Below are 21,315 nucleotides of genomic sequence, written 5' to 3' on the forward strand. Positions count from 1 at the left end.
TTTGACCTTTTCTTCAATGGAATGCATTTTAGAGCTCTAGGCTGTCTCCATACTCTGAAATGTCTTCATCTCTTTGTCTCTTGTCCTTCCTGATCTCTGTTGATTGGCTAGGTTAAAATATTGGCAAGGTCATCCATCTCCAGAGGCAATGTTATATATCAGACAAAATAATACCCCTTCCACGAGGGTTGCACTAACGTTATATATCAGACCAAATAATACCCCTTCCATGAAGGTTGAAAAGGCCCTTTTCATCTGTCTATTGAATATTGAATACAGATCACACTGTGCAAAATCTTCCTTTGCGTATGCCTGTGTACTAGTCAGCATGCCTATGATGTTATGCATGAAAACAGCAGTGGGGGGTAGTGAGTCTTTGAGGGCCTAACTTTCCCTGTTTTCCTAAATTCATCACATCTGGACCACAATATGGCAATGCTATAATGCATTAATGTTTTGATGAGATATAAAAAAGAAAGACCACGTTGCATGAGAACCCAGTGCGTGTTCTAGTTTGCCATATACAGGATTTGCAGTTACTGTAGTCTTTTTTTTTAATAGAAGTAACCTGGCCTTGCAAGATTGGCTAGATATTTAGAGGCAGTGAGACCACAGAGGTGCATCTTCCGTGAACAAATACACACAGAGTGCAAATGATACCGTCGCATTCTATTGGTTGCACGAAAATGTTTTACATAATGACCGAACCGGCTCCGCGCCTGCATGTTGAGTTTGTCTATCCCCACCAGACAGATCAGGACATGCAGGTTGAAATATCAAACATTTATTTGGGGACAGGTCAAAACACATATGAAATATTCATGTGAATTTAACTAGCTAGCTTGCTGTTGCAAGGTCATTTGTCCTGGGATATAAACATTGGGTTGTTATTGTAGCTGAAAGGTTATTTTTGTTGCTGGATCTTTGTAGAATTTGGACAAATTGAGTCACAAAATTGCGTGTTCTATACTCCAACAATTAATCCACAGATAAAAGGGGAAACCTAGTTAGTTTCTAGTAATCTCTCCTCGTTCAGTCTTCTGTGTATTTTATATGGTGTTTGGAATCCAACTTCAAGGTGCTTTACCGCAATCAACTGGACTGGAGTGTGGAGCTCATTCACCCATGTGGGTATATGCTCTTAAAAACGAATTAGGAGATGGGAGAGCCAGAGCACTTGCAGCGCAGACGTTCGCGAACAGTTTGGATGAAATGATTGAATAACGTGTACATTTTATTTTGCAACGCTCACAAGGCGGGCGGTGTGGTCAGCATGTTATGGGCCTAATAGTAAAGATGTCATTTAACTGTAAAAATGTGTTATGACGTTTTCATCTGATTGTCAAAAAATCCCTTAAAAAGTAGGCTACCTGCACACGTTCGTCCATTAATTCCAGCATCCAAACAGTGCCCTATGCACCCGCCATTTGATGAATGGAAAGAGACATCTGTTACAAACACTACATTTGGCACTTGTCATTAGGCCTACACAGTGGTGTGTATTCATGGAAGCCATGCTTCCCACAAAATGTTAACAATAAAACAAACCTATTAAATAATTTCTGTATTTTTAATAATTTTCCTTCAATTCGCAAGTGGCTGAATGTATCTGATGCTGCCTGACCAAAAAGACATGCCATACTCCTTTTGGCCAGACAGCATCAGATACATTGGCTACACATATTGAGACAGAGGGGCGCTGTTTTGCTCACTCTGATGCTTTCTCGGGAGAGACTGATGGATCTTTCTGTCGGTGCACGTCTCTTCAAATTATCAATATTTTTTATAGAAAGTCCCCAAAGTTTGACTTTTTGGTGCCTTTAGGGGAACTCCTGTCTCATTCTGTAATACACACAGACACACACACACACACACACACACACACACAGACACACACACAGACAGACACAACCAGAAGCATAATGCCCTAAAGCTTGTTTAAGAGAAGATGCAAGTGTCCTAACGCCCTGCCAAATGTTGCTTATGATTTGATCATGTCTCAGCTTATCCTGCTCGTCATTGTCCTCATGAGGCTGTCCTAAAAGGGTCATGGTAACCATGTAAACTGAACTTCACTAATGTTACACAGGCCATAAAAACAAACTAAAACATATTTTTTCAATGCAATAATACTTAGGTCATTGTAATGAGTGTTACATAGCCTATATGTCCGAAGGCTTAATTTGAAGACCCCACAATTGTCACATGGTTTCACTCGCTTGCACACACACTGCCCACTGTGTGGAACAAAGGCAATTACATCCAAATGAAGCTCCATAACTCATCTACACAGATTCCCTCTAGCTGTGGACCGTTATCACATGGTGACATAGCCATGCCCCTACAGTAGATGGCAGCCTGTCTGATTATTAATGAGAGTGGCACTACAGCGCATGGCCCTACTAACTGGTCTAATGGCATTTATCTTTGCTTAGTCGCTTGAGATTTATCTTTGACCTTAGATCTCGAGGAGAATGTAGATTGACTTGTAAAGATGCTAGTACAGAATGGTGTATACTATTAAGTTCAAGTTAATTTTCCCACGCATCATGTTTTCGCAAACAGCACTATATTGGAGACAAACTAAGACACTTTGAGTTAGTATTGTTAAATGAGAGTGAAGCTTTTATTGGGTTGGTGAGATGTCAGTTATTTTATTTGAATTTCTTACCATCTCAAACAAAGGATTTGTATGATTGTGTTCTCTCTTACACGCACACACAAACACCCACACACACACACACATTCCCGGTCGCACATGCTTGCTTGTACACATGTTACCAAGCAGAAAAACACACATGCTTGCTGACAAACACGCCAGGACACTCAAACACACTCTCTCTCTCACACACACATACACTCCTTTATACATGAGAGCACATATAGAGCACGAGAGAAAATTGTACAGTAATTTCACACAATAGAGTTCAGTACATTTCATTATCCCTTGGAAGCTTGAGGGAAGCCAGTTGTTAAGGCTTCCATTTCACTATGGCCGTCCAAAGAAACATGTGTCCCATCTGTTTCTGTATGTGAGAGTCTGCTGAGTGGAAAGACAATTTTATTTTTCACCAGTCCATAGAATTCCATTCCGCCTGAAAACAACGACAGTAACAGCAACGAAACCAAACTTGCAGGACATTTTCTGCATTGAATTCACAGATTGTCATCATAAATGCTGGAATGTCTGACTACTACCTACTTTTGAGTATGTATTTAGAGCGTCATAAAAGTCAGTCTGTGTTGTTGACCGCAGTTTCATTTCTTAATCTTCTCTTAAAAAAAAAAAAAAGTACAAGTTTATTCGTTTTAAATTCTACACACTAGTTATAAGTTAAGTTAAACCCTGTGAAAATATTGAGATTCTTGTTAAAGGCACAATATTCAGCCATGAGGAGAGAGCACACTGCTACTTATTGTGTCCTGTAGAAGCCTATCTGGTTTAGCCTTTTTTTGGTAAGCCCTGATAACACAAGCAGTTCAGATGTCTACTTGGAATCCACCCGTTATTATAATAATAAAGTAGTTACATCAAAGTAGTCATTGGCCATTTTGATAGCTAAGCAAAGCAATAGTCATGGGCAAAACCATTTTAGCCATGGAAAAGTACTCTGATATATTTGTAGAGGGAAACGCTACCATTGTTTATTCAGAATTTTTTAAATATTTTAGTTCCAAATGTGAGAAAAATGTCATCATCTGAGGACTGTAGAAATGGACTAGCCAGATTTTGATGTGGCGTGGCCAGCCAAACAGAGAACACTGCAGGATGTTATCAGTGTGTAAATCAAAGTTAGGATCACATAGAATGCTGCGTTGCCAGTTTAGCTTTTTTCCCCATCATCCAAATTGTGAGGTTACAAATTATGTAATGAGTCCAACCTACGCTAATTTAATTTAAACCACACAACCTACTTATATAAGCTTACTAAATGCACCTATTATGGCACTAATTGCTGCCCTTTAATGCTACAAAATTACACCTTTACAACTAGGCTATAGCTACTTATCCTATTTGTTTTGTTGAACTAATATAGTAGACATTCTAGCACAGCTTTTTCTACAATCGCAATGAAACCAGCAATGAAACAAGTAGGAATAACAGGGAATTGTTCAGGTTCATACAATTATTCATCAGTCTTGAGTAGTATAAGAGGAGTCAAGAAATCCAAATAACTCTAGACCATCGCTCCTGTTTTTTTTATGCACTAAAGCAATGAGGTTAATAGATGTCCATGCCAAATCTTATAGGTGTAGAAGACCTATTGCTATTCTATGCCAGTTTTTTTAAAATGCTGGAACAGTTTTCACAGGGGTCAATGTGTTTGAGTGTAATTTAGTATAATGCTAATGTTAACATTAGTAAATCTACTTCAAGTGTTTGCCATTTAACAAATAACTTTTTGAATAGCTGAGCTGCACTTTAGTATACTATACTTTGTGCAAATATGCTATACAGTACTGTGTATTTGAAAAGATGTTGTCTTGGCTGCACTTGGCTCAACCATCTACAGCATGTATTATCAGGGCTTGCGTGTTTTGATGTGGTTTCGAAAGCGTGGTGACATCATAAGTCATTCTTTACCTGATTTCTTTTAAAGAAAATTACATTTTACATGCTCACAGACGCTGTGAGAATAGATACAAATTTCGTTTTTTGAGATTAGTCTATTTCCAATTCACTTCTGTCCTGTACTTACGCTAAATGTAATGCTTGTTGTTCAAAAGCACACAGTAGAATGATTATAATACAGGTAGGCTCAACTATGGAGGCTTTGCTAAGCTTTTTATACAAATGAAAGAAAACAGGCTTTGTTTTACAGTGCAAAAAGCTGGTAAGTGCACATGCACCTAGCATAAACCAACAAAATCATGTCACACATTAAGAACATGCAAGGTAGCATGTTCTTCAACTCGCTGAATACCGCCTTAGTCACAAGGTGGGGACTCAACACAATGAGAACTGCCTTAATCATGGTATGGAGAGTTAATACTTCATTGAGGATGAACTTAGTCATAGCATGTTGTTAAACCAAATGAGGACTACCTTATTCACAGAGATGGAGTTCAACCAAACAAGGACTTCCTAAACCACAGGATGAAGTTTAAATAAGCAAGGATTTACTTCAATCACAAGATAGGGTTTAACCAAGAGAAAATTGTCTTTGTTATTACCCACAGTTTTTGCACTGGGCTTTTTTTCTCTTTATAAGCAAATAAAAGTTGTGTTACAGTCCGCATGCAGAGGATGAGAGGAAATAAGTTGAGAACAGGATTTCCAATAAATAAAATTCAGTTGCAGCCTAAGAGTAACAATGAAGTCACCAAAGTCTATTTTTGGCACAAAGTTCAGACTTACAAATGCAGGCTTCACCGAGTCTTTAATTCTGTACTAATTTTCACTATTTCTATTTTTTACGGATGAATACAGCAAAAAGGTGAGAGAATTTATTAAATAAAATTTATATTTTTTATATATATATATATATTTATATAATATATTAAAATGTATTTACATTGAAAAGACATCCGCTTCGCATCGCATTCCTCAAACAGAAGTCATATAAATGGAGCTGAATTTAACGCCCCTCTCTTTTACCCTCGCTGTACAAGAACCTAGCTAGCTAAACAAACCTCTAGTGAGAATAGCCATGTCCCTTAGTGGACGTAGTACATCCAGTAGACCAGGTTGAAGAAGGTGAAGGCGATGGGGAAGATGACGCGGGACCACTTGTCTATGGCGTTGACATCCGTCAGGTCTGGGATCTTGACTTTGAGCTGCGACGCCCTCCTCCTCAAACGACTCTTCTTGTGGCCGACAGGCCGGTCGAGGGCCGGTCGACCATACAGGTCTCGGCTGGCCATGGGCTTGCGGTACTGTATGCTGGCGCTGTCGTAGGAGAACATGGTGGCCCGCGGGTCGTTGAGAGCCCCTATCATCTCGGCCCCGGTCATCCCGGCCATGCCACCCATCCCACCCATCTCGTTACGGATCTCCAGATTGGTCAGGAGGATGTTGCCATGGGCGTCCACCTGGGGAGGGAGATGGGAACAGGAAGAGAGGTCACAATATATTACAGAACACAACAGACCATGAGCATTGAGCATTTGAAGTTTGGAAAACGTTTAAGCTCATAATGCCAATTCTAATCTCTTTCGTCGATTTTAATATGCCAGAGACGCGAGATTACTCCCAATCCCTACCTGCACTTTGTTACTCTCCAGACGGCTCTTGTTTTCATTATTGGTTTTAGCTGCTTTCTCCGCCACCTTTTTCTGTAAGTGAGGCCCCCGACCGAAGAAGATGTAGTTAACAAACGCGTACTCCAGCAGGGCCAGGAAGACAAACACGAAGCAGCCCATCAGGTAGATGTCTATAGCCTTGACATAGGGGATTTTGGGTAAAGTCTCTCTCAAGTGGGTGTTGATGGTGGTCATGGTCAGCACAGTGGTTATACCTGGTGGAGGAAGGGAAATGAAGGAAAGGCTCAGGGTCAGGGTTAGTTTAGGGTTCAGATGAGGGCACTTCAACTCCTATACAGGGTGTGGAGGCTTTTGTCTTTCAAGACACATGCCCTAAGTAATGGGAGACTTCTGAGTACCACCATATACAGTGCATTCGGAAAGTATTCAGACCCCTTGACTTTTCCCACATTTTGTTACATTACAGCCTTATTCTAAAATGGATTCAATAGTTTTTTCCCTCATCCATCTACACACAATACCCCATAATGACAAAGCAAAAATATTTTTTTGCAAATTTATAAAAAATAAAAAAAACGGAAATATCACATATACGTAAGTATTCAGACAGGCCCTTTACTCAGTACTTTGAAGCACCTTTAGCAGCGATTACAGCTTCGACTCTTCTTGGATATGATGCTACAAGCTTGGAACACCTGTATTTGGGGAGTTTTTCCCATTCTTCTCTGCGATTTTAAAAATATTAAAATAAAATGTAACCTTTTTAACTAGGCAAGTCAGTTAAGGACAAATTCTTATTTACAATGATGGCCTACCGGGAACCGTGGGTTAACTGCCTTGTTCAGGAGCAGAACGACAGATTTAAGAATGGCAGATCTTCTCAAGCTCTGTCAGGTTGAATTGCTGCACAGCCATTTTCAGGTCTCTCTAGAAATGTTTGATCGGGTTCAAGTGCGAGCTCTGGCTGGGCTACTCAAGGACATTCAGAGACTTGTCCCGAAGCCACGCCTGCGTTGTCTTGGCTATGTGCTTAGGGTCATTGTCCTGTTGGAAGGTGAACCTTCACCCCAGTCTAAGGTCCTGAACACTCTGGAGCAGGTTTTTATCAAGGATCTCTCTGTACTTTGCTCCGTTCACCTTTCCTTCATTCCTGACTAGTCTCCCAGTCCCTGCAGCTGAAAAACATCCCCACAGCATGATGCTGCCACCACCATGCTTCACCGTTGGGATGGTGCCAGGTTTCCTCCAGACGTGACACTTGGCATTCAGGCCAAAGAGTACAATCTTGGTTTCATTAGACCAGAGAACCTTGTTTCTCATGGTCTGAGAGTCGAGGTGCTTTTTGGCAAACTCCAAGCGGGCTGTCATGTGCCTTTTACTGAGGAGTGGCTTCCGTCTGACCACTCTACCATAAATGCCTGATTGGCGGAGTGCTGCAGAGATGGTTGACCTTCTGGAAGGTTCACCCATTTCCACAGAGGAACTCTGGAGCTCTGTCAGAGTGACCATTGGGTTCTTGGTCACCTCCCTGACCAAGGCCATTCTCCCCCTATTGCTCAGTTTGGCCGGGCGGTCAGCTCTTGGAAGAGTCTCGGTGTTTCCAAACTTCTTCCATTTATGAATGATGGAGGCCACTTGGCTGGGTTTTTGCTCAGACATGCACTGTCAACTGTGGGACCTTATATAGACAGATGTGTGCCTTTCTAAATCATGTCCAATCAATTGAATTTACCACAGGTGGACTCCAATCAAGTTGTAGAAACATCTCAAGGATAATCAATGGAAAGAGAATGCACCTGAGCTCAATTTCAAGTATCATAGCAAAGGGTCTGAATATGTATGTAAATAAGGTATCTGTCGAATAACCTGTTTTTGCTTTGTCATTATGGGTTATTGGGTGTATATTGATGATGAAAAAAAGATGTGTATCCATTTTTGAATAAGGCTGTAATGTAACAAAATGTGGAAAAAGTAAAGGGGCCGGAATACTTTCCGAATGTACTTGGGGAAAGGATGTGGAAATGCCCCCTGCATGACTTGAAGATCCCTTCACCCCAATAACGCAACCCAGTCCAAAGCTGCATTTTAAATGCATTGACTTCTGGATGGGGTACAAGTTCAGAATGCTAATAAACCACTCATATTATTGGCTCTGTATTAAACCAAATTGTGGGAATAAGGGGGAAATGATGAACTGTTTGGATCTGAAGGTGGTTCATACCATTATGTTACCTACGTTGACCTGATACATACCTTGTTAAATTTACCTGTGAAAATGTCAGATGACTGTGGCCATCAGTGCCCGTCACATGCATGACACCTCTGAGGTCCAGGTGAAAACACTGGACAAGCATAGATCCAGAACATCAGAGCAGTGTGATATTCTATTCTAGTGCGACAGTCCTCAGAAGAGCAATACACAGGTAGATAGTGCCTTGGTGTGAAGTTGTCACTCAGCCACAACGTTACATTCACTGTGACACAGAGACTCTTGAGAGCCTGAGTTGACAAGAACAAGCTGACCTAACTCAACATGGCTCAGTACACAGGCATTCCAATCCCTCATACACTTCACCTCATATCAGTCAACTGCTCACTTCATACAAACAGATGGATGCAAAATAGTGCCCTGCATTAGATAATTGTACTGGGATCACAAGATTCAAGATCACACTTCGCGTGGGATTTTTTTGTTGTACAATGGTCTACACAAAATTGTTACATAAAAATAACATGAGTTTCATGTCATTATCAGTATATAAGACTTAGGTTTGTAAGACTTTAGTATACAAAACTTTGTACACCAATGTAGGCTACATGTATGAACTGTATAAAATGATGTACAGTATATTACTCACTTATGACTGAGACTCATAAAGGAAGAGACACGCTCCTATAATACTCAGCCATGCATAATCAGTTCCACATTAGATACAGCGCTGTGAAAAAGTATTTGCCCCCTTTCTGATTTTCTCTACTTTTGCATATTTTTGATTCTGAATGTTATGAGATCTCCAACCAAAACCTAACATTAGATAAAGGGAACCTGAGTTTACAAAAAAAATAAATAATGTATACTTATGTAATTAACAAAGTTATGCAACACCCAATTCCCTTGTGTGAAAAAGTAACTGTCCCCTAACAATAACTGGTTGTGCCACCTTTAGCTGCAATGACTGCAACCAAATGCTTCCTGTAGTTGTTGATCAGTCTCTCACATCGCTGCAGAGGAATTTTGGCCCACTCTTGTATGCAGAACTGCTTTAACTCAGCGACATTTGTGGGTTTTTATGCATGAACTGCTGGCTTCAAGCATCTTAATTGGGATTAGGTCTGGACTTTGAACAAGCCATTCCAAAACTTTGTTTTGTAGCTTTTTAACCATTTTCATGTAGACTTCTGTGTGTTTTGGATCATTGTCTTGCTGCATGACCCAGCTACGCTTCAGTTTCAGCTCACAGACAGATGGCCTGACATTCTCCTGTATAATTCTCTGATACAGAGCAGAATTCATGGTTCCTTCTATTAAGGCAAGTCATCCAGGTCCTGAGGCAGCAAAGCATCCCAAACTATCACACTACCCCCACCACCATGCTTGACCGTTGATATGAGGTTCTTACTGTGGAATGCAGTGTTTGGTTTTTGCCAGATATAACGAGACCCATCTCGCCCAAAAAGTTGACTGAAGATAGCCAAAAAGCACCTGGAAGCACCTGAATTATCATCAAGACTCTTGGAAAAAGTTTATATGGACAGATGAGTAAAAAATATAACTTTTTGGACAACATGGGTCCCATTATGCCTGGCAAAAACCAAACACTGCATTACACAGTAAGAACCATATACCAACGGTCAAGCATGGTGGCGATAGTGTGATAGTTTTGGTTCATGCTTGAAAACCCACTGAGTTAAAATAGTTACACATGGAAGAGTGGGACAAACTTCCTCCACAGCGATGTGAGAGACTGATCAACAACTACAGGAAGTGTTTGGTTGTAGTCATTGCAGCTAAAGGTGACAAAGCCAGTTATTGAGTGTAAGGGGGGAATTACTTTTTCACATAGGGGCATTAGGTGTTGCATAACGTTTGTTTATGATAAAAATTAAATAAGTATGTATTTGTTGTGTTATTTGTTCACTCAGGTTCCCTTTATCTAATATTAGGTTTTGGTTGAAGATCTAATAACATTCAGTTTCAAAAATATGCAAAAGTAGAGAAAATTTGAAATACTTTTTCACAGCACTTTAGTTTGTAGACAAGATTCTACATTTTTGCACGTACAGTACCAGACAAAAGTTTGGACACACCTACTCATTCAAGGGTTTTTCTTTCAAAGCTGTAATCAAGACAGTGTGGCTACTTTGAAGAATCTCAAATATAAAATATATTTTGATATGTTTAACACTTGTTTGGTTACTACATGATTCCATATGTGTTATTTCATAGTTTTGATGTCTTCACTATTATTCTACAATATAGAAAATTGTTAAAATAAAGAAACCCTTGTAAAGCACACCCCCAAGCGTGCCATCATCTTGATAACAGTAAGCCTGCCAGACTGCACATTATAAACAGCAGGCATTAAAGGTGACCGAAGAGTGTGAAATACTTGGAAAATGTGACCACATTTCAGGCATTTGACCATTCAAAGCACATGCAGTATCTGTATATGCCGTATGTGTTTTCTTTAAACCCAGTAGCCTGTATTAGTGGATACGTCCAAATCAGAAAAAAATTGAACACAACTGGAGCCACAATTTTTGTACCAGGAACAAGGACCGGAAGCAGCGTTATGGTATTTAGCCAAAGAGTACAGGAGCAGTAGTCGCTCTAGCTAGCTTAATAACTGTGGCGTTAAATATTTACACTTTTACAGTTAGTTAGTTAGCAACTGTTTCTTCACTAGCTACAGTAACGCTCCCTCATAATGCCTCCCAAAATGTTGTTTACTGATTCTCTAGTTCTCTGCTTGTTCCAGAGAAGGTCTGATGAGTTTGCTTTTTGTACATTTCAGCTCTCACCTTAAACTCAGGTCATATCCCTGATGCACACCAATGAGTCAGTAGCTAGTCAGGGGTGTTTTTTGTAAGGATACAAACTGCCTCAGGGGTAGGACAACCATGAATGTGAGGCCACAAGGACACACTCTGCTGAGGGGTGTGTGTGTTTGTGTGCACACTCAGGGATGACTGTGAGAATTTCAGGATTAATCTCTGACCTCCATGTTTTGGGTGTAAGGAAACTCATATTCCCATGGGTCGGTGGATGGGGTAAAATAATCACTGTGTTTTAGAGGATGAATACTGTACCTTTGGGGCTGTGTGTGTCATTCAGACTGTGATACATCTTCAGACTGTGATGCATACCGCCTAGGGGGCAGTGTGTAAGTAGAAGTTCTGCCTAGGGGGTAGTGTGTTAGTGTACACTCTGCCTAAGGGGGCTGTGTGTGTGTAAGTATACACTCTACGCTACCTAAGTGGCTATGTGCAAAGGTACACTCTAACGAGAGGGATGTGTGCTATATGCCCATAGGGAGCAGTGTGCAAGTATACACTGCCTTGGGTACTGCGTGGAGAGACATTCTATGCTCTGCTGTGTATAGGGGCGCCTTCTGCCTTCCCCCCCCCCCCCCGGACAGCCCATAGAATAACCCTAAGACAAAGACCTAAACCCCCAACATGGACAACTCATAGAATAACCCAAAGACACCAACCTAAACCCCCCACATGGACAACTCATAGAATAACCCAAAGACAACGACCTAAACAACCCCCACATGGACAACCCATAGAATAACCCAAAGACAACGACCTAAACAACCCCCACATGGACAACCCATAGAATAACCCAAAGACAACGACCTAAACAACCCCCACATGGACAACCCATAGAATAACCCAAAGACACCGACCTACAGCCCCCCACATGGACAACCCATAGAATAACCCAAAGACACCGACCTACAGCCCCCCACATGGACAACCCATAGAATAACCCAAAGACACCGACCTAAAGCCCCCCACATGGACAACCCATAGAATAACCCAAAGACACCGACCTACAGCCCCCCACATGGACAACCCATAGAATAACCCAAGGACACCGACCTACAGCCCCCCACATGGACAACCCATAGAATAACCCAAGGACACCGACCTAAAGCCCCCCACATGGACAACCCATAGAATAACCCAAAGACACCGACCTAAAGCGACTCTGGCCGCAGACGCGTCATAGTTGATCCAGAAGGAGACCCAGGATAGGATGGTGATCAGGGTGGAGGGCATGTAGGTCTGTAGGATGAAGTAGCCAATGTTCCTCTTCAGCTTAAAACTCAGAGAGAGCCTCGGGTAGGAGCCTGGGAGACCAAACACAGTTTTCACGTCGGAGTAGGATAAAGTTTCCCCCTAGACGCTGAACTAAGGTCAGTTTAGCATTTAGGGGTAAGATTATCCTATCTTTGTGCCTGAGAGAACTTCTACCCGGTGCTTATGTGGCAGTTACATTCTGCCACATTCTCTAATGTTAGACACTCTTAAGTGGAACATCAGAAACTTTAATTAATAATAGACTAGGGTAAGGGTTAGTAATCAGATTGTTACCTGTAGCAAACACTGCTTTTGTGGATTGGATGTGGTAGTCTATAATAGAGAATTGGGGAAGTTCGATGTTCTCCACCCCAGTCACTGAATTATCACCTTTCCAGTAGAACTCGATGTCATCAGTGGTGTACCCATCTGTGAGAGGGAGAGACTGTTACATCATCTAAAATGGACAGACAGAAGGCTACCTACCGTATGTCACGGGTGGTGTACCCACCTGAGAATCTGACAGAATGGAACGCCATTCAACATAGACAGACAGGCAGAAAGCTGCAGTGTCATTGAGAGTGTACTTGTCTGAAGCGCTGGGTCAAGTCTTTTTCTAACACTTCTCTTTGCCTGGTATTAGATGGAACAGGAATGAAACAGTCAGTTATTGGCCTTTCAGTAATTAGGCAAACTTAATTGGACTGCGTTGGCTTTTTCTCCCCTCAGACTCCTCCGCTTATCTAAAGGGAACCGCAGGATTTCAGGGAATTAGCTGCTTCTCCTTACTGTCTGTACTCAGTGGTTTTGTCTTTATTTCCCATTCCCCATTTAATGTATGTGTGAGAGGGTCTTGGGTTATCAGATCACCCCTGAAGCCATAAGGGTATAGGAGAATGACATGTAAAGAAATGTGTAGACCATTATGGAGATAGTTTTTTTAAATGAGACTGCGAAGAATAAAACAGCAGAACTGGATGTTTTCCCATGTATCAGTGTCCACAGCTAGAAACTGGACCAGATTGTCCACAGCTAGAAACTGGAGCAGATTGTCCACAGCTAGAAACTGGAGCACATTGTCCACAGCTAGAAACTGGAGCAGATTGTCCACAGCTAGAAACTGGAGCAGATTGTCCACAGCTAGAAACTGGAGCAGATTGTCCACAGCTAGAAACTGGAGCAGATTGTCCACAGCTAGAAAATGGAGCAGATTGTCCACAGCTAGAAACTGGACCAGATTGTCCACTGCTAGAAACTGGAGCAGATTGTCCACAGCTAGAAACTGGAGCAGATTGTCCACTGCTAGAAACTGGAGCAGATTGTCCACAGCTAGAAACTGGAGCAGATTGTCCACAGCTAGAAACTGGAGCAGATTGTCCACAGCTAGAAACTGGACCAGATTGTCCACAGCTAGAAACTGGACCAGATTGTCCACAGCTAGAAACTGGACCAGATTGTCCACAGCTAGAAATTGGACCAGATTGTCCACAGCTAGAAACTGGAGCAGATTGTCCACAGCTAGAAACTGGACCAGATTGTCCACAGCTAGAAACTGGACCAGATTGTCCACTGCTAGAAACTGGACCAGATTGTCCACTGCTAGAAACTGGACCAGATTACCCACACATAGAAAATGGACCAGATTACCCACAGCTAGAAAATTGACCAGATTGTCCACAGCTGGAAACTGGACCAGATTGTCCACTGCTAGAAACTGGACCAGATTGTCCACTGCTAGAAACTGGACCAGATTGTTCACTGCTAGAAACTGGACCAGATTGTCCACAGCTAGAAACTGGACCAGATTGTCCACTGCTAGAAACTGGACTAGATTACCCACAGCTAGAAAATGGACCAGATTACCCACAGCTAGAAAATGGACCAGATTGTCCACAGCTAGAAACTGGACCAGATTGTCCACTGCTAGAAACTGGACCAGATTGTTCACTGCTAGAAACTGGACCATATTGTCTACAGAAACTGGACCAGATTGTCCACTGCTAGAAACTGGACCAGATTGTCCACTGCTAGAAACTGGACCAGATTGTCCACTGCTAGAAACTGGACCAGATTACCCACAGCTAGAAACTGGACCAGATTGTCCACAGCTAGAAACTGGACCAGATTGTCCACTGCTAGAAACTGGACCAGATTACCCACAGCTAGAAACTGCAAAGTGCAACGGTTGGACCCGATATTTCCCATTAGGGTATAAAATGAAATAAATTAGAACAATTTAAATGAAGATAATAACTTTAAAGCCTGGTCACATCAGTGCTAGCAGCATTGGTGCATCGAAGAGTAGTAAACCGTAGTCTTTATTGTTGCTTAAAAATTATTATTACGCTAGGTAATTGTATGTCATAATTAAGACAGATGACATGATAGATAGAGGGTTTGAGTAGTGTTGCAAAAAAGTATTAAATATATCAACCTGGTCAATTCATTAATCTAGCAGCTCCACAAGATCTTATAGTGATTTCCAGAACCTTGTCATAATACCCAAAGCCAAGCGTCCACGTCTGTGCAGATTGATTTAACTATGCATGCAGGTACCATCTATTATTTAAATGGCACTCTGGCCAAGTTTGATTTAACAAGAAACGACCAGTTTGCATTAGTTGGCGTAAAGTGCTGTAGTTTTTTTCCTGCTTAATGTACATTATGTCCTCGATGGGAGAGATATTTTGCTACGGTTTGGAATAGATTAATCCCTTACCTGAGGCACATAGACCTGTGTAACAGAATAATGTGTGAAAATGAATGGACTGAGAGAAAGTCATCATGAGATGTGTAGATTAAGTGAAACAGAAAGTAATTGTAAAATGTAGCTTGGGCCAGTTTCAGTAACCTAGATTATGCCTATTCCTGGACTAAAAAGCATGCTCAATAGGAAATCTCCATTAAAATTGTGTTTTACTACATGAATAGCCTCAATCTGGGTCTGGAAACTGTCCCTTAGGGTTTATTCAATAGCACCCATAGAGTCACATAGACCTCAGATCTGTGTGTAGGGACAAGCTTTCGTAAACATGCCCAGTATTGATAAACAGCACAAGTGAAGCTGAGATAAGTCTCTACAGTGATGTCACACACACACACTGGGACTCACAGCTCTCGATCTCCAGGGTGCAGTTCTGCTCGTCCAGAGGGTATCTACGCAAATCCATCATGCAAGCTGCCGTAGTGGTGATCCTGAGAGGGGGGCGGGAGCAATAACGAGAGAGAGGGGGGAGTAGGAATGTAGAGAGAGAGAAGTAGAGGGGTGGGGGAAGGTAGACATTCTATAATTTTCTTGTATCTAGCACAGAAATTTGAAATATACCCCCACATCCCATTGGACTAATGTCTCACAAACCCGTACCATGATGTATGCCCTTACAAGTGCAGAGCATACAGTATAAAATCTGTGTGAACACACATACTGTATATCATATACAAGGAGTACAGAGAAACAAGAGAAAATATAAGACCTACTTAAAATGTTGTTTTTTGGGGTGTGTGTTACATTCCATAACATGTTATATAAACACTTTCAGGTGCACAGTGAAAAAGGTTGACCTAATAATGGAGAGAAATGAAAAACGCATCCTTCTCGCACACAATGACTCAGGAAACACACACAGTACATACTCAGCATTCTATTGCACAAATCCCTCCTTGGTTTCACTGGAAATTGAACTCTCCGTTTCTCACCCATAATTGCCTTCATACTGCTTAAGTCATGACTGTGCCCTCCCTCTTTGAAATGCTCCATGTTCCATCTTAATTAGCACTATGATTAATTAAGAATGAACACAAAAAATCCAGGCAATCGGTGGACTTTAAAATCCGTGACTTATTCGCTTTGAGGTCTCATTTGAAGGAGCACACTTCAATTTGACTATTTTGGATTGAATTTGTGCTACACTGCTTTCATTCTTTTAGTATTGATTCAACCCAAAATGTTCAGAAACAGTGAGATTGCTGTGCTTATGTACTCATTGCGTTAATTCGGTCTCTGACAGAAAAGGGTCAAGGTTGTGGCCACATGCAGCCATGTTAATACAGGCTGCTTGCCGAGGGGTTGGCTGGTCCTTGGAAGGGAAAGGGTCAGAGTTACATCTGTTGTTGTGTTCTCTCTGCTCAGAAACCACATACGATAAGAATAGGATGTCGTTTTAAAATAGATTTTAATGTAAACCGCCTATGCTGAGTAAAGGATTAAACTTAAAGCATAGTGTGGAGGAGTCATAGCTAATGAAAATCATTGCGCTCTCTCAAGCTTGGCTGGTACATAAAATCCGCAGATTCAGACAAACAAAAAGGTGTAATGGGTCCTCACTCAAAAAGATGTTGCATAAATTACATAAGATGTTCAGAGAATAAGTGCATCTAACATGTTTTCACATTGGTTTATCATTGTGAACAGGGAACCATTACTGTAAAGTGTGTGTCCCTTTTCCACTGCATAATCCGTGTAAAATGAGAGGCGAGGAGACGCGCGCACACACACACACACACACACACACACACACACACACACACACACACACACACACACACACACACACACACTAAGACTGCCAGGATGTGAGTCATAGCCAGCAATGCATTCACCTAACCCAACCTGAGCCCTCTAGCTGTTTGAGACATTTCCAGGGATCCTCTGCAGTTTCCCCATTTATTCTCCAGCTTCTCCTGCTGCAAAATATCATGCATCGATGAGCACCTAAAACTCACTCAAGCTGCCACTCGTTTGTTTTGGGTGACGAAACCATCGCCAAAACATAAAAAGCATAGTAGTACATGCTACATTTGAAATCCATCCCAATGCCCATACCTATACACCTACAGTACGTTGATCTGAAAGCATTGGATAGTTATCTTCAATATTGCCTACCAGAAGTCAAGGCTGATCTATAACAATACTGTTTAGTATACCAATCCAATCCTTTCAGATCCAGATGTAGTCCCAAGGGGCTAGGGATGGATTTGGAATGTAGCAATACAACCATCCATGTAAAGGGCATTCTAAAAGTCCAGTGGTGGTCATCTGTGCATTAGTCCTGGTCTTCGTCCAATCCAAGAGCCCTGCCTTGTAAAAATGAATCTCACTGGCCCATAGCCATTCTCCTCACTGAGTGATAGCGAGTGTCCAGTGAGACCAATATCTGTCAATTTCAGCCGCAACGATGTTGAGAACTGAAAAGCCCTGGGCATGAATATTCAGCATTTCATCAAACATTTCTGCAGCTAAATATTCTTTGGCTGTCGACCATATCTCAAACCCACCAGATGCATTAGGGTGGTCTGGATGAATTATAAAGCAGCTGCAGAGATGGGGTAAAAATAGAGCATCAGCTCCTCCATATCGTAGGGGTGTCAGTAAGGGTTTACCCTACTTTACAGCAGGGAGCTCGGAGCACTATGCCCACTCCCAATCTATTACCCCAGTGTGTAACATCCCCTCCCCATCAGATCAATGCCGATCAGGAAAAGAGGTGGGCTTTGCATCCGTGATGGTAATAAGCGTCATGTTACGTGATAGATGTTAAGGGTGTGACTGACTGCAGCATTAGTATTGGTTTGTTCATGTGAGAGGAACCTTATCTACTGGGATGACTGATATTGGAGAAGTGATGCTCTGAAAATGTCTGCAGTTATACTAGTATAGTGGTTATAAGATTGTAATTCAATTTATCCAGGATATTCCACTCAGTAACGATTGATATTGTTTTCCAGGGGAAGAGGAAGGTAAAAACATCCTCAACTCTATTGTCTTGCTTTAAAAATACAACCAACTGTAAAAGGGTGCTAGCTAGAAAGATGTTGTTCTGTTAAATAATCTAACATTTTACTGCAATTAAAGCTTTTTGTTATGACTGCTATACTTCATAAAATGTTAATCACACAGACACTCTTTTCCTTCACATGCTGAAGCACCGGGAGTAGAGGTGGCAGTGCTGCCTAAAAATTAGTAATTACAGCAATGAATGTTATGCTAGATTTGATTAAAAGTTGAATTAAAAACATGTTGCCATATTCAATCAATCTTCATTGAGCATAACTAATAGGCCTACTGTTTGTTAGCGTGTGCAGTGACCATTCAGACTGGCCATATGCGTATTGATGGATACATTAAAATGTGAAGGTAGCGTGGCAGCAGACATGTACACTACAGTAAGTGGTGAGGTCATTCCAGGCAGCCTAAATATAGCCGGCTCACTGTAGGCAGCAGGCAGAAGCACACTGGCTGAATAATTGTGTGGTCTGCGGGGAATAATAATTCTGCAGCATTCGAGTGTGAAGACGTCTCCCTGCTCAACGTGAAACTGGGAGAATTGTGTGTGAGGAGCGAAGCAGATGAAAGTCAAAAGTTGTCACAATGACATGCTAGTTATTTCGGCGTGCTCTCGCGAGGGAGGCAGGGAGAGAAGACGAGAGGAAGACTGAACGACAGAGTAGTATTCAGATTATACACAGACAGGCACTCACTCACAATGGGCCCAGACATCAGAGATAGACATCAGAGCAGGGGAGACACTGACACTGACAGATAGCCACATGAATGACATGCTTATGGGGCGTAGGCACTGTCTGTTAGTGTAATGTAGAACGACAGGGCTGTGCTTAAGACATGGCCATGGTTCAGGATGTTAGTCAATTAGTAATGCTCGACTGAGTATCATAACAATTACGTAGTCATGGTTCATAATATCCTAGCGTTGCATGACTACGCGTCAAAGAAAATGACAATCATGGCATAGGATATTTAAGTATAAAGTGCCTTAGGAAATGACAGAGCCATACCAAAGATATATTGTTTATTGTTAACAAACAAAAGTATTGCAGCAGTGGTCAGGGACATGGGTAGAACTGAAACATCATCAATTCCTGTAACTATAATGGTACCAACAAGGAACGTACACTACAGTACAGTACCACTGGGTAACTGGATACACTGGGCATAATTTACCTTTAAAGAGATGAGATGGGGACTGGAGATGAGAGACGAGCGGAGCAGGTTTTCCTGGTAGTCCTCCTGGGGAGAGCAGCGTATGGTTGGGGCAGACAGGAGCTGCCAGCGCCAGCAGGGTGACTCACCTGATCCTCCTGAGAGGCATGGCTATTGCTAATGAATCTCTCCGCAGGCCCGTGCCAGCCAGCACCCAGGCCACTGCTGCTCACCCAACAGGCTGACAGCTCAACTCAAACCAAGCTAATAATGATATTTTAATATATTAATGTGGCTTTCTACAGTAGACTAGCTTGAAATGTCAATTAAAAGGATTTGTTTAAGGTACACTAAGCAATAAGACGTCATCATACACATAGCGGGGCTACTTCCTGCTTACAGACGTCAACAACAACAGAATCCAAATCGGCCAAACTACTAGTATGTGTGCATGCCCACACTGGCAAGAGCCATGGCAATATGTCCTGCTGCGTATGATGATGTCATGTTGCTGAGTCTACCTTTAAATATGCCCTTCAAAGGACTAAGGAAGAGGCTGAAGGTGAGTTGAGTGTTGGCCTATAGACAGTTGGGGTGTGTATTGCATTTCAATTCAGTCAATTCATGGGGTGAATTCGATTTCAATGTGTAAACAAAGCGGTTGCATAAACATTGCTACGGCAGGTTTAAATCCAGCCCTAAATGTTACCATGATAATCATGTATTTATTGGCACACATGTTCATGCCAATAAGGAGCATGCTGTTCAGCCACCTGGTACACAAAACCAAATCCTTTGGCGTCAACCAAAACAACAAAATGGTGATACATTTGCGTTCCCACTGGGCAAATCTGATTGAATCAACGTTGTATCCACGCAATAAAAAATAAAACATGTAATGTGATGAAGTTAAATCAACGTGGAAAACTGATTGGAGAATTGTGTATTCACCCAACTTTTAACCTAAATCCAATAACATGGTGACATTTTTGTTTGATTTCACATTGAAATAATGTTGGTTGACAACTCAACCAAATGTAAATCAAAACTAGAAATTGAAATGACGTCTGTGCCCAGTGGGTTTTCACCAAATTATACTAAAGTCACTATTTCTATGCACCAAAAATAACCCCTCAGATTTATAATGGGCACAGACAATATGATTTTTGATTTAACAAGGCAAGTCAATTAAGAACACATTCTTATTTACAATGATGGCCTGGAACAGCGGGTTAACTGCCTTGTTCAGGGGCAGAACTACAGATTTTTACCTTGCCAGCTCAGGGATTTGATCTAGCGACCTTTACGGTTACTGGCCCAACACTCTAACCACTAGGCTACCTGCCATCCCGTTTATGTAGCCATAAACCAATACTTAATCAAATCACACATCTAAGACCTTCCACTCCAGCACCACACCAGGTTAGCCACATGCTCGACTCCCTCTTAGCCCTAATTAACCTAACAAGCAACATAGATGTGTACAAAACACTGCAGCGTCTTCACAAAGATATGAACCACACAAGCTGCCTTTTAATCTAGACATTGAGCTCAATCACAACAACTCAAATGTAGCTAATGGGATTGATTGCCTGGTTGTCGTTAGCTTCCGCCATGATGTAACCTAGCCCGAAACCTGAAGACAGATGTTAGTGCCAGATGTTAGCTTTCAGAGGTAACGGCTAGATCAGAGACTTAACACTGTCCTCTTTGTGATGGGCGTGTCTCGCTGTCAACACAGTTTTGATTCCGGTCAATGGTCACATTGGTTCCGTGACTTAGATCACACGCCAAGTCTCTTGTCAGCAGCTGAGGTCACTGATGAGCTGATAAGATGAGATGAGATGTATATGAGTCAAATTACT

The 21,315-nt window shown here is 41.7% G+C and overlaps 1 protein-coding gene across 1 annotated transcript in view; it reads right to left on the bottom strand.

Moving 5' to 3' along the window:
* Positions 1-5,658: 5,658 nt before the first annotated feature.
* The window catches only part of LOC110497787 (gamma-aminobutyric acid receptor subunit beta-1), a 52,943-nt gene continuing 37,286 nt past the window's right edge, over positions 5,659-21,315 (bottom strand). The window contains exons 5-9 of the mRNA XM_021574150.2: positions 15,626-15,708; positions 12,808-12,942; positions 12,411-12,563; positions 6,205-6,458; positions 5,659-6,033 (exon numbers count right to left, since the gene is read on the bottom strand). Coding sequence (XP_021429825.1) covers positions 5,659-6,033; positions 6,205-6,458; positions 12,411-12,563; positions 12,808-12,942; positions 15,626-15,708 — 1,000 coding nt within the window. The remainder of the gene's footprint in view (positions 6,034-6,204; positions 6,459-12,410; positions 12,564-12,807; positions 12,943-15,625; positions 15,709-21,315) is intronic.

Source organism: Oncorhynchus mykiss, chromosome 19 (genome assembly GCF_013265735.2).
Source record: "Oncorhynchus mykiss isolate Arlee chromosome 19, USDA_OmykA_1.1, whole genome shotgun sequence".
Taxonomy (NCBI): domain Eukaryota; kingdom Metazoa; phylum Chordata; class Actinopteri; order Salmoniformes; family Salmonidae; genus Oncorhynchus; species Oncorhynchus mykiss.